The following is a 13,102-nucleotide window of genomic DNA, read 5'->3' on the forward strand; positions in this document are numbered from 1 at the left end:
ACCAGACAATCCAGTGATTGGCATCATGCGCATCGATCCACGCAATTGGGATCGATGACATGTATCAACAAAGTCAGCGAGCCTGACCACCCGATCCCGTTAGTCGCCTTTTACGACAAGTATGGGTTGCTGAAGACCTATTCTAGCCCGGAATCTTCACGGGTCCCATAAGAGACAAGAGATCACGGTGAAGTAGACTTGATGAATTGTGTGTTACGTCTGATCACAGTTTGAATGCAAATCCCACAATCTCAGATAGCAAATTGAATACCGGTTGACACGGATACCATGCTAGACTATTGTTGTAAGAGTGAGTGGGTGAGGAAAACCAGAAGTGATGCAGGTCTCCGACGTTTACCACTTCGGTGAACCCACGAGCACGGGTGTGGTGCTGACAAACCTAGAAATATAATCGGGGCGGACCGGGATTCGAACCCACAATCATAGGTTTCTCTGCAACTCTGCACAGCGAATCGCGGTCCCTCAGATGACTGGGCCACCAGTGCCCCATTGTTAGAAGGAAACAAAAAGCATACGCATTATCAATTTACCGGAGGACTTTAGCGTTCATTCTTCAATCAGAATATGTTCATTGCTTTGTTTTGACTACGAACATTTCGTCTTAGAAATGAAGTTACTTTATGAGCCCAGAACAATGTCAAATCATTCAATATTTGAATTGGACTAAGTTTTTAATTTATTCTCTGGGGTCTGACTATACAATCACAACAACTTTGTGAAAAGGTATATTTTCCTAATGGATAAGGGGGAGGTAATTTGAAAAATCAGGTTACACAGTTATCTCCCATCTATGGATATGGTGTACTGTATACTTTCTCTCTATAAGTGTACATTTCAAGGACTCATGGGAGGTGTTCATTGTACATTAAAACTGCAGGGAGAATAAACCATGAAGGGCACAGACCACGGGTCGTTTATTTCTTATATTAGATAACATTATGTACAGCCCCTTTAAGGATGTTGATAATATGTTCAAGCTTTGAAAATATTTACCCCAATTTTAATAATGTTGACTCACTGAATAGAATCCGACCTCAGCAATGTCAGACAAGACCGTTGTTTGGTATTTTGCGCATATTCTCACAATACTCACATTGGTTACCTGTACGTTTTCCCCTATAACTGATTGTCATATCAAGTATTATCTTTATATTAAGATAGCTTTGTGGATGGAACAGGCCCAGGGCCGAAAAAGAAATTCCAATGTGGAGTAAGTTTGTGGATTATCTGTCCTTGTGAACTAATGTTACCACTAATTCTGAGTAGGTTATTTTGTGTGTGTGTGTGTGTGTGTGTGTGTGTGTGTGTGTGCGTTTATCATTGAGTGTATGAAGAAAAATCAAACCTCTTATTCACATGACGTGATACAATGACTTCATGAACAATAGATGTCATTGTATTATTCTCATAACAATTGACCAATCAGAATTGAGAATCACACGATATTGTGTGAAATAACTTTACAATATTTGTGTACAGCTCTGAAACATCAAAAATGAAACGGTTTGCTTGATTACAATACATGAGCTGCCCCCACTGGATGGTTTTAATCATTCATATGCTATTGCGCAAATGAATTTAGGATAAACAAACATTTCATCCTACACTGACAACACTTCAAAGACTTCATTTTCACAATTCTCACTGATCATTATAATTTCTACTTTATGCAGATTGTTCTATGGCTTGTGACCCAAAGGGTCATATCAAAACATTGCCCCAAATCATTTAAGATGTTATCCATTGTTCATGTCATTCAAACAGACTAATTTTCACAGAAAAAGATTATGGGTTATGGAGAATAACCTACTAAAGTCATGTATATCAATTATCTGTCCCTCGTGAAATAATGTGAAAAGTACTTTTTCACTAGGGTTATAATCCACAATTCATGTTAATATCTGGGATGAGAGGATATTTTCCTTTTAAGTTGAAACTTCCTTTTTCAATAGAGCATGGTCCATAATTTGGTGTTTAACAAATTTGTGGTCACTAAATTTTGTGGATCCATGAAAGATTCTCACCCGTGTTATTCTCTCATTGTAAACTAGATGTGAGGTGAAAGTGAAATAGAGTTTAACATCGCATCCAAGATTGTTGCACTTATATAGCAACGTGCATGGCTGCTTGTACTAGTCCGGACTAATGCCGATTTATAGTGCTAGCTCACTGAGATACCCTACTCAGACACAGTATACAGACTGAGCCAACCAGTTCTTTTTTAAACCATTTGTCCAGACCGCCAGACAGGGTAACAACAAGTACAAATTTTAACGTCTTTTGGTACGAAGCGACCGTTTGTGGTCGAACGCTGGACCTTCCGTTCTCCGGGTGGAGGCTCTACCACTAGACCATGGAGACGGGTCCATTGTACACTAGAGTTGCTATTGGCAAATGAAAACAGACACAGCAAGTGATTGAGGTGTATTTAATGAGGACATGCGGAATGAGAAAAGAGTTCAAGATGTGAGTGTAGAGAGTTAAAAGGATGATATTGTTGTATGTTGTCGGCTAGTCAAAATTAGAATAATCTTCAGTCAGCTGTCTACATACAAACACGTAAACTTATCAATGGACATTTCAAAAAATCAGAAAAAGGATAAAGAAATGAATGAATTCACTTATTTCAAAAAACAATTTGACAGCAAAGAATGACTTTGTGAAGTGACCAGCCATAGGAAGGTGCATGGCATGTGCTGCAGTATAGATCAGCTTGCAACCCATGATATGTTGGTGGGAACATTGTGTATGCAGAAGTCGGTTACATAATTATATACAGTCAATATAAATCTTCATAATGGTTTGTAAATTACAAAAGTCAACCAGTCTCCAGTTTCACAGATTAATGATTCATACAAAGTTATGAGTTATCTCCCTTGATAAATGTTTAACAAGATCTCTGAAAAGTATTACAATAGACAGGTTTGCCATATTGCACAATACACACGTCATAGCACTAGTTACCAACATGGTAACATCCATGTCCACAGTTCAACATGAATAAAACCAGCATGTTTGAGTTTTGAGCTTGTTTCTCAGTGAGCAGATACTGTCTGTGGAGAGGTATCGTCAGCTAGAATGAGAATCCTTGTGCTGGTACGGATGCTGCTGCGTTGAACTGGTACATGTTGTCGTTTGTTTCTGCCGGGGCTACATTTTCATCCTCCTCCTGGAGAAAAAATTGATGAGAATATTACCAAATGCATACATGACATATCTGCAACCATGAAGAATCTCCATCAATGCATGGTCAGGAAGGGGCAAGGGATTAATGTCCAGGACATGCTGACCACTACATTTTCAAAAATTACACATAATACATGTACACCTTTACTTCCTCACACTGGATTCTGGGTTAGATTAGGTCCCCAGCAACCTAGACTGGTTGTAAGAGGCAACAGAATGGACTGTGTCGTCAGTCTTGGTAACATGGTCACCGTAACATGCCAGCGTGGATCATTGCACACAATATCGGTCACTGGTTCTGGCCTAAACTTATTTTTTTACAGGCCGTCATATCTGAGGGTGGTGTTATGCAACAAATAAAAACACTCAAAGATATAGATGGTAAAATTTGGATTTGGGGGCCACCATTTCATGTATGAGTTTTCAAGCGAATGAAAGTTACTTTCTAGTTATTTCACATGTATTTTAATTATGTCACAGCTATCAGTATAAGGTGAAGCAAAGCTCAAAAGACGACCACTTTGGTGAAATGAACATTTCAGATATGGTGCAGACAAACCAAGGATCAATCAGAGTGAAAATGGGATTCAAACCTATGATCCATTGATCCTGGGTTAGGGATAACCCTTCACCAAGATGCAGCTCTTAACATCACTGAGCCCCATTAAATTCCCAACTGATATTCCTTGGTTCTTCCATGCTATATGTAACTTAAGTTGACATTAGATGACTGTACATGTAGGGTACTCATCTCGGATGGGATATTTAAGGCAGCACATACAGCATCTGCCCGTCATAATCATCTGCTAAAAACAATTAAAATCGTTTGTTGTTTAACGCCGCACTCAGCAATATTCCAGCTATATGACGCCAGTCTAAATCAAGTCTGGATCAGACAATACAGACATGAGCATCGGCCCTCGCAATTGGGATACGATTACATGCATCAACCAAGTCGGCGAGCCTGACCATCCGATCCTGTTAGTCACCTCTTATGGCAAGCGTTGGTTACTGAAGACCTATTCTACCCCGGATCTTCACGGGTCAACTAAATTAAAAAGTTGTCTTGGATGTGTAACCCTTACCTCTTCTCCAAAGTATTTTTCAATGATATAGAGCGCAACATTGTAGACTTGTTCGTTTTCGTGGTTCTGTAGTTGTTCTATCTTGTCGACCCCGCCGACTTCCTCGATCATCATGGTAACAGCCTCATGTTGGTTGATCTTCTCTGCAGCCTGGGGACAGACATGAATCTCACTGCACACAAGCAACAGAAATATATCACTCACACCTGAGCCTGACATGGGAGGGGACTACAATGGGGGTGGGGGTGGGGGCGGTGGAACAGATACAAAACATTCATAATTTTGAAATGTCCAATGTAATTTATGACACCAAAAGCTTGGTAATTTGGATATGAAATATATCTGATCCTGTCAAGGTGAAAGTATTCAACAAATTATCACTTGATTTTGATTTTACAATTTGAAAACCTAAAATTTGAAGACAGTATCTATGATTAATGAAGCTTTTTGTAACCAAGATATTTGTTTAGGACCCTTAAACCACGCAAATATACCTAGTTCACTTACACATGAGTCATAACACTATGGGAATGGATTTGCTAGAAGTGTATCATGCAAATAGCCCTAGGACACTTCATCTATTTTTCAGGGACTTTTTAGAAACTTGTCAATCATTGGCAAGTATATAGAGCAACCTACTGCATTCAAGAATTATAATTCACTCAACTGTATTTACAAGTGTTTTACTCACCGTAATTATATTCTGTAGTGCATCTAGAATGACAAGCACCACCTTGGCTTCTTTAACATTGAGGAGATCACACAGTGGCTTGACAATGCCTCCCTGGACAAGGTAGGCGATCTGCTCCACCGTGCCACCGGACGTCAGGTTGGTGATGGCCCATACAGCCTCCTTTTGACTCTTGAAGTCTCCCTGCACAACACGTAGTATAAAAAATGCTATATGAATAAACCATACTCCACAAACTAATCCCCAACTTTGTTTAAAAATCAACTTATGCATCAGTATGAAACAAGTTCTAGACCCAATAAAAGTGAGCTACTAGCCCCGACACAATGTTCTTGGTTGTGACAAGTACCCATCAGATATAGCGATTACCATATTTTCTCTTCCGGTTATCATTTATCTCCCAAAAAGTTTGGGTTTTTCTTTAAATTTTATGTGAAAATAAGGATGCCCGATTGAAACCAAAATAACATGTTTTGGAAAACATGGCTTTTCTTTTATAATCAGGGATGCATTGAAAGTCCAATTTCCATGAAAAAAAGTAATTTGGACAGACACAACATACCTTTTCAAGGATGCTGACAACGGGTGGTATCAGGTTCTTGTCAATGACAGCTTGGATCTGGGTGGGGTTGCCGGCTGTCACATTAGACAGAGTCCATGCAGCCTCTTTCTGAATGTTGATCTTTGCATGTGTCAGCAATCTCTCAAAGCCATTGAGGGCACCAGAATCAAGTACTGCCTGCAGAAAGAATGGTATTTATAGTAGACTTTCCTTGGGAAACTTGAATATCAAACACAGGCAGTGATATGAAGGTATGCAACACACTCATATCTCCAACACCAATCCCCCTGCTGTCACAACCACCTAGGACCATGTGTTAACATTGCTACAGTTTGCTATTGTTTAACGCTGAACTCAGCAATATTCCAGCTATATGACGGCGGCGGCCTGTAAATAATCGAGTCTGGACCAGACAATCCAGTGATTAATATCATGAGCATCGATCCACGCAATTGGGATCGATGACATGCATCAACCAAGTCAGCAAGCCTGACCAACCGATCCCGTTAGTCGCCTTTTACGACAAGCATGGGTTTCTGAAGACCTATTCTACCCCAGAATCTTCACGGGTCGCTACAGCAAAAGAAATTTGTCGTTTTTAAGATCCTGGAGACTAGTGGAAAGCCTATTTCACAAGACCTCAGTTTGTAGCTAGTGCTGCTCAAACAAGACAAAAATGATTAATTCAGTTCAAATCAAAGCAAAATTAAAGCATTGAGAACTGGTTTGAAATTATAGCCCTCAAATGCTACAAGAGGACTCGTATCAATGGATTTTCACTTGCCCTTGCCAACATTTAGTTGTCTCGGCAATTTTGAATTTTGAAGGCTGCTCCTACCTGTGTCTGTGAATCGTCCCCTGTGACTATGTTGCCGACAGATCGGAGGGCAGGGGTCAGGACCGACACTTGATCTACACATCCCAGCAGCTCCACCAAACGCGGCACGACACCTGTGTTCACAAGATATATACTATCAATCAAGAAAACACATTTGAAAGGTAATGTTAGATATGACAGGGTTATTGGATGACTGACAGCATTTAAAACTTCCCTGGCCAGGACGTCTTTTGGCATTACTTTAATAAGTCAACTTTTATCTGTTTGTGAAAACTCATGCTTCTTAGTTTTGTTGTTGAACTCCACACTTAGCAATATTCTAGCCATATGTTTGTGATTTGTAGATCTAGTGGATGGACCAGACAATCCAATGATTGACATCATGAGCATCAATCTAAGCAACTGGGATACAACGACATCCTTCCACCAAATGAATAAACTCGCTAGTCGAGTAGGTTGCTGATACCGTATTCGACGTAATAAGCACCCCACTCTAATAAGCGCCCACTGCATTATTTGCTAAGATATTGACTAGTGAACAATCCCAATTAGCACCCCTTCCGATTGATCAAAGACTTATTTATTCACGTATAATACGCACTCGTGTTATATGCACCCTTAATTATGGAAAAATATATCTGTCGTACATAAACATTTCAGGCTGTCAGCATAAACCACGAAATTTATCTTTCAACTCAGAATGAGAGCCCCCTATTTCTTATTTTGAGAGCGCCCTGGACACTTGTTACGTCGAATACGGTACTATGAAAACCAATTCTGACAAGGGTCTACGAGGGTCCCACGATTCTTAAAATCTGGCAGTACATCTATAATACCATACTGAATCAGACATGTGAAAATGTATAGAAAATTTGCCATATTTCCAACCTGCATCAACCACCTCCTGAATCTTGTCATTGGTTCCATCTGTGAGGTAGGAGATCGCCCAGCATGTGTCGGCGAGCACCTCGCGGTCGTTGTGGTACAAGAGGCGGGAAAGTGTGGGCAGACACTGGCGCACAACCTTAAACTTGGGAGGGGGGTTCTTGTTCCTGCACAGATTTGATATTGTCCATGTGACATTCCTGAGGAAACCAGACTGAAACAAGGATGGAGAGGAGTCACTCGAGTCCTAACACATGGAGGGGAAATTCAGACTGAAAAAAGAACAGCAGACGAGGAACATCGTCAATCTAGGGGCTTGGGGGGCATGCTCCCCACTAAAATTTATAAACAAGGATTAAAATAAGTGCATTTTACATCATTCTGTGAGTAAAAATCCCGGGAATCTGAGGAAAATTCTCATCCCTGGAAATTATTAGAAAATTCTATGACTAAAGTGCTGGAAAAAGTATATGGGCGACAAAATCAAAGTCATCGAGCTACTAAGAGAATAACCCAAGCCTCATTCATAAGGGACAAACTTCACTGAAGGCAGTTTATCGTTCATCAATATGTTATCAATGTTATCATGAACAATGGATGACATTTTTCTAAACAATGGAAATTACACACAATCATTCTACCCTTATGCTAATGGGTAATAGATGTTGCTGTATCCACTTACTGGTACGTCAGTTTTGACTAATCTGAGCAAGGGCTCCACAATCCCAGCGTCTGTCACATGATCTCGCAGTTCCGGGCCATCACCTGCAGGATAAACCAGATCAGTCAGGAAAAAGTCACAAATTCTGCAGTACAATTATCCAAACATTTGCAGTAAAAAACTTTTCCCCCATGAAAACATAATACAAACTCATTTTTTCAGGATAAATTTTAATCTCTTGCATTTAGAGGTTTTCAGGTTTGGTTTAACGTGGTTTTCCATGTAGTCACAAGAAAGTTTAAAAGTGAAAATTATTTATTTCAAATTTCATTACATTGTCAGATTTATCTTTTGTTTAATGCAAAAATCAATAGAAAAGCTCGAAAATAATGTTTGTTGTTTAATGCTGCACTCAGCAATATTCCAGCTATATGACGGCGGTCTGTAAATAATCAAGTCTTGACCTGACAATCCAGTGATTGATTCAAGAATCAATCTAGACATTTGGGATATGATGACATGCATCAGTGACCATCAACCAAATCAGTGAGCCGAGCCAGACCATCCGATCCCATTAGTAGCCTCTTACAACAAACATGGGTTGCTGACGACCAATCCTAAACCAGATCTTCACAGGTATTGAAAATAATTCAAAGTAGTGTATTGACTGATAAATATAGGCGAATTCCTCAATTTTTCTGCAGTTCTGTGGGAAGTCACATTCTCTGCAAATATTTCCACGATCAGAAAATAGCAGAATTCGTCTAGGACTGGAGAATATATAAATTCCAAGTGATTCCATGGCATTCCAACGCCTAACCAAGCGATATTTTTTGCATTTGTTTCCACCAACCAAATTATCTTTGAAAGGAACTGGACCTTCAACATGACTAGTGAACAGTTTAACCACATGGTTAACCCAGTGCCCCTTCAGCAAGAAAGACAACAGCACCCACCAGCAATGTTGCCCAGCGCCCACACAGCCTGCTCACACACATTCTGGTGCTGTGACTCCAGCAGCTTGATGAAGTAGGGCACAGCTCCTGCCTTGACCACAACCTTGGTCTGGTCACTGGTTCCAGACGCGATGTTGGTCAGGGCCCAGGCAGCCTCAAACTGAACATCAGGTCTGCAATAATATTCAAGTATTTTACAACTCAAGAAGAACAGACATGAATGAAAATGGATCAGAAACTAAAAATATCATGGTCCCATTCCAATCTTTGCCCCGATTCACAAAGTGATGTTAGAGTAAGATGATCGTAACTCCAATACTTTAACATAGGCATAGGAGAGTCAGAGCTAAGATCGATTTGTGGAACGCGGAAAAGGACAGAAGGGAATCTTTGAGTGAACAAGAAAAGTTTCATACTTCAAAGATTCACATAATCAGACATTACTGACCACAATCAACGAAAACAATCTTCCACGATATAATAGAATATATTTACATCTTGCAAGGAATAAAACCTGAACATGAGGTTTGTCTACATAAAAGCCAACAATCCCAACTATCTGATAGAAAAGTCTTACTGGCAAATAGCAAAAACAGACTACAATATAATGGAAGCCTGTTTACCGGTCATTGTATGACAGGAACTCCACAAGTCTTGGGACGACAGTCCCAGTGTTGATAATCTCGTTGATGGGAGGGTTACGTTCTTTCGACAGTAGTCTTCTTGCTCCCTGAGTGGCTGTTTGTTGTGTGGCGGGGTCGTCGCTGTTCACGCCGCTGATGATGTCCTGTATAGTCAGTGTGGGCTGTTGCTGAAGCATCAAGAAGACATGGGTTCAAATCAATGAACAACTGGCAATGCAGATAATCCATCAGGGAAGAGAAGTCCTGACATTTACAAATGTCATAAACATGCCTTATATGTGGAAACAAGGTGTAATTGAACTAAACCATCCACCATGTTTATTGTCTTTATTTAAAGCTCCAGTCAAAGGGAGATAATTATAGACATTGTTCAGTGATTTGCCAAATGGCATTAGGACAATTTTTTTATTGTATCAACTAAACGCAACAGAATATTCCATTTAGTGTAAGCCTCGGTGGCTGAGTGGGTTAGATTGCTGGCCGATTGCTGGCCGTGTGCTGCGATTAGGTGCCTCACTCTGGGAGCGTGGGTTTGAATCCCCTGCGGGAATCAACCCAAATGAAAGTACCAGAATTTGTACTAAGCGTTATTCCAAATATAACATTTTCTAGAATATTCCACTATTGTCCACTATCACAACCAGATATGAAAATATCTTGACATTCTGGATCAGTCAAGATCCTATACAAGGAACCGATCTGAAAAATTGGAGCAGCTGGGAGTTGAGATAACTAATAATAATTGAGATAAGTCTAAAATTAGTAAATTTAAGCAAGGAGTGAATATGGTTTTATGCCGCTTTTAGCAATATTCCAGCAATATCACAGCTGGGGACACTCAAAATGGGCTTCACACATTGTACCAATGTTGGGAATCGAACCCATGTCTTCTGTATGACCACTGTTTTAACCACTAGGCTACCTGACTGCCCAAATTTAAGCAAGAGTCAAGAAACATTAAACTGTTTAAAAGTTCTGACGATGGATGCTCGTTAAACCTAAAAGTGATTATTAATTGCTTGTACATCACAAAGGCTGCAGCAAGGCCATCATATAGTAACTTGGTTGGCATTTTCAATGGAGGCTGGGGGTAGTCCATATAACCTGATTGATCGTTAAAATGAACATTCAAACACCTGTCACCGCCTACCTTGTTCCTCTCCTGCAGGGGGCTGGTGGGCTCTTCTAGAATTGCTACATTTCTCCGTTTCAGCAGCTGATCATCCTTCTTGGCCTTTCGAAGTTCAACTGAAACCTGGTTTCTCCGTCTCCGCATTTCCTGAGGACAAATCACAAATATTGTATCAGGGGTTTATCTAAGACTTAACCAAGAGCCCCTGGCATGCACTTTTGGGGAAACAGACCTGTCCAGAGGCCGACATTTGTCCCCATCTTCCCGGGGAAAGTGAATTAACCGACTTTAAAAGTCCAGTTTCCAACCTTGCCGAACTAGGCTGGTATAATGGAGTTACAATTTGGCTGGACTAACGAGTCCATGCATAGTCCAATCAAAGTAGCGCAACGAAATCAAAATCCGGTTCGTAAAGTGTCGTGCAGATTTCGGTCGATCATGTCGATTGCAGGATTTGCAAAGCATGTGTTGGCAACGGATATTTTCAAAATCTTTGCATGTTTTTAATCAAGGTGCTCACATGATTTGATGCATTTCGCAATGTAAGACCCGTTACAATATAGATCTTGATTATCGAGCAGATCGTCCTGACTGGGCGCCTTTTTGTTTGAAGCAAATGCAAGTGATACGAGAGGTTGAATCTGGTCCATAGGAGGTGTAGAAGGGACATAACTGTAATAGCCACTGGTGGCGCTACGATTGAGCCCAAGAATTCCAGCCTAGTTTGGCAAGGGGGTGAAACTGGACTTTTAAGGTCAGTTAACTCTCTTGCCTCGGGAAGATGTTCGGCCCCAAGTCTGCAGCAAATGTTATTAAACATTCCTATTTTTGAATTCCCAATTCATGTAATAACTAATGTAGAGGTAAGCTGTATTTCATTGTTAACAGGACCAATAAAGAGGAAGGGGTTTTAATGCTTAGTTTCATAATATTGCATTTAATGCAATCTCATGATACCATGTTCAAAAAACCTTTGATAAAATCCTAATTTCAAACCAAATAAGGATTTCTGTTTAATGCCGCCCTTGACAATATTTGAGTCTGCAAAAAGTTGAGTTTGGCAAAGACAATTCAGAAAGACTTCAATCTCATTAAAATCAGACCTTAGTTCTTGCTACCGCTAAACAAAGATCTGAGGACATCCCATTAGGGGTCACGTGAGAACGACCTTTCGTACGACCAATCAGAGCGTCACTTACCAGATCATAAAAGTGACAGTCGGAATGGGATTTCTAATCATACAACCTCGAAAACATGAACACGGGATATTCCGAATGATAGTTACGGGTTTAACGACTGAATCCATACAATCTAGACCATCTATAAGCCATTCCTTTTGTTCAGGTTTCAAATTGTAATTGAGAATTTGTCAAAATACGTTTCGAAGCGTAGTCGCCAATTTGAAATTAGTGCCGTAAAGCACAAGAAAGCTGCCTTCTGATTGGTCATTCCATTAGTTGGTCAAAGTTTGTGCAAGGTCAGTCAGACATGACCCGTAATGGGATGTCCTCAGATCTTTGTTTAGCGGTAGCGAGAACTAAGACCTGATTTTATCTCCACTCAAAAAGTTACATATGTATGCATAGCCGCTCAATCCTTTGATTATATATATTTTGGAGGGGAATACGGGGAAAAGTACGACAAGTATGGAGACCTGGAATTCTAACCTGGATGTTCACGGGGGCCTTATTACATTATCAAAGTGATAGATACAAAATATGTATGAAACTTACATCTGCATCTCTGCCCTTATTCTTGTAGGTCTTGATACGCTGGTTTTCTTCTGAAGGCATGATGTGTGTTGGATTCAAATGGCCTGTTGCGGAGTATGGAGTTTAGGTATCCTGTGGATAGTCCTTTGAGAAAGACGGATTTGGTCTAAAAAAAGTAAAATGGCATGTGACTAAGTTTGAAAAATAATTATTTCAGACACAAAGACTTATCACAATGGTAGATATACTGCATGAATATAAAAGAAAATAGGACCTTTACAACGGGTAGGGTATCAGCAAGGAATTTGTTATTGGTAAATAAATTCAATATGCACTCACTATAGGGGGTACATATTGTATTTACTTACCAATAACGAGTTCCTGTGGGTATCAGCTGATCAAATCAAACAAAATGTCAAATCAAGGATAAATGAAAAATGTTGTCTTACAAACAATATATGTGTATTAGTTGATGGATTCTGATTCTTATTGAGAGAGAGATTAAGTTGCATACCAGCAAAATGTGCAGCTATATCTTTACACGCCCGGTCAGCATGGAGGATTGGAGGAGAATGTATGGCGATTCAAATCATGCGGGATTCAGAAGCTTGACACTCCCTGCGCTCTCATTGGACGTATACACAATAGGATTGATTTCATTGGTTGTAGCCATAGAAACTATCAACAAATTTACGAATACTCTAAAACAGTTTGCGTATTCATAAATTA

The 13,102-nt window shown here is 40.0% G+C and overlaps 1 protein-coding gene across 2 annotated transcripts; it reads right to left on the reverse strand.

Annotated features, from left to right (window-relative positions):
- Positions 1-2,435: 2,435 nt before the first annotated feature.
- LOC124138288 (importin subunit alpha-1-like) lies at positions 2,436-13,004 on the reverse strand. 2 transcript variants are annotated; one of them, XM_046504874.2, is made up of 12 exons: positions 12,888-13,004; positions 12,395-12,539; positions 10,680-10,808; positions 9,509-9,696; positions 8,886-9,058; positions 7,951-8,033; positions 7,272-7,482; positions 6,384-6,496; positions 5,546-5,722; positions 4,984-5,166; positions 4,293-4,442; positions 2,436-3,190 (listed from the first exon to the last, which is right to left on the reverse strand). In XM_046504874.2, the coding sequence occupies exons 2-12, from the start codon at positions 12,452-12,454 to the stop codon at positions 3,095-3,097; spliced, it is 1,563 nt and encodes a 520-aa protein (XP_046360830.1). In that variant the 5' UTR covers positions 12,455-12,539; positions 12,888-13,004; the 3' UTR covers positions 2,436-3,094. The 2 variants fall into 2 exon arrangements, with proteins under 2 accessions (XP_046360830.1, XP_046360832.1); XM_046504876.2 differs by having other exon boundaries at positions 12,395-12,517; positions 12,888-12,984.
- Between the last annotated feature and the right edge of the window lie 98 nt (positions 13,005-13,102).

Source organism: Haliotis rufescens, unplaced genomic scaffold (assembly GCF_023055435.1).
Source record: "Haliotis rufescens isolate VD_foot unplaced genomic scaffold, xgHalRufe1.0.p SCAF_5, whole genome shotgun sequence".
NCBI classification, from domain to species: Eukaryota; Metazoa; Mollusca; class Gastropoda; order Lepetellida; family Haliotidae; genus Haliotis; species Haliotis rufescens.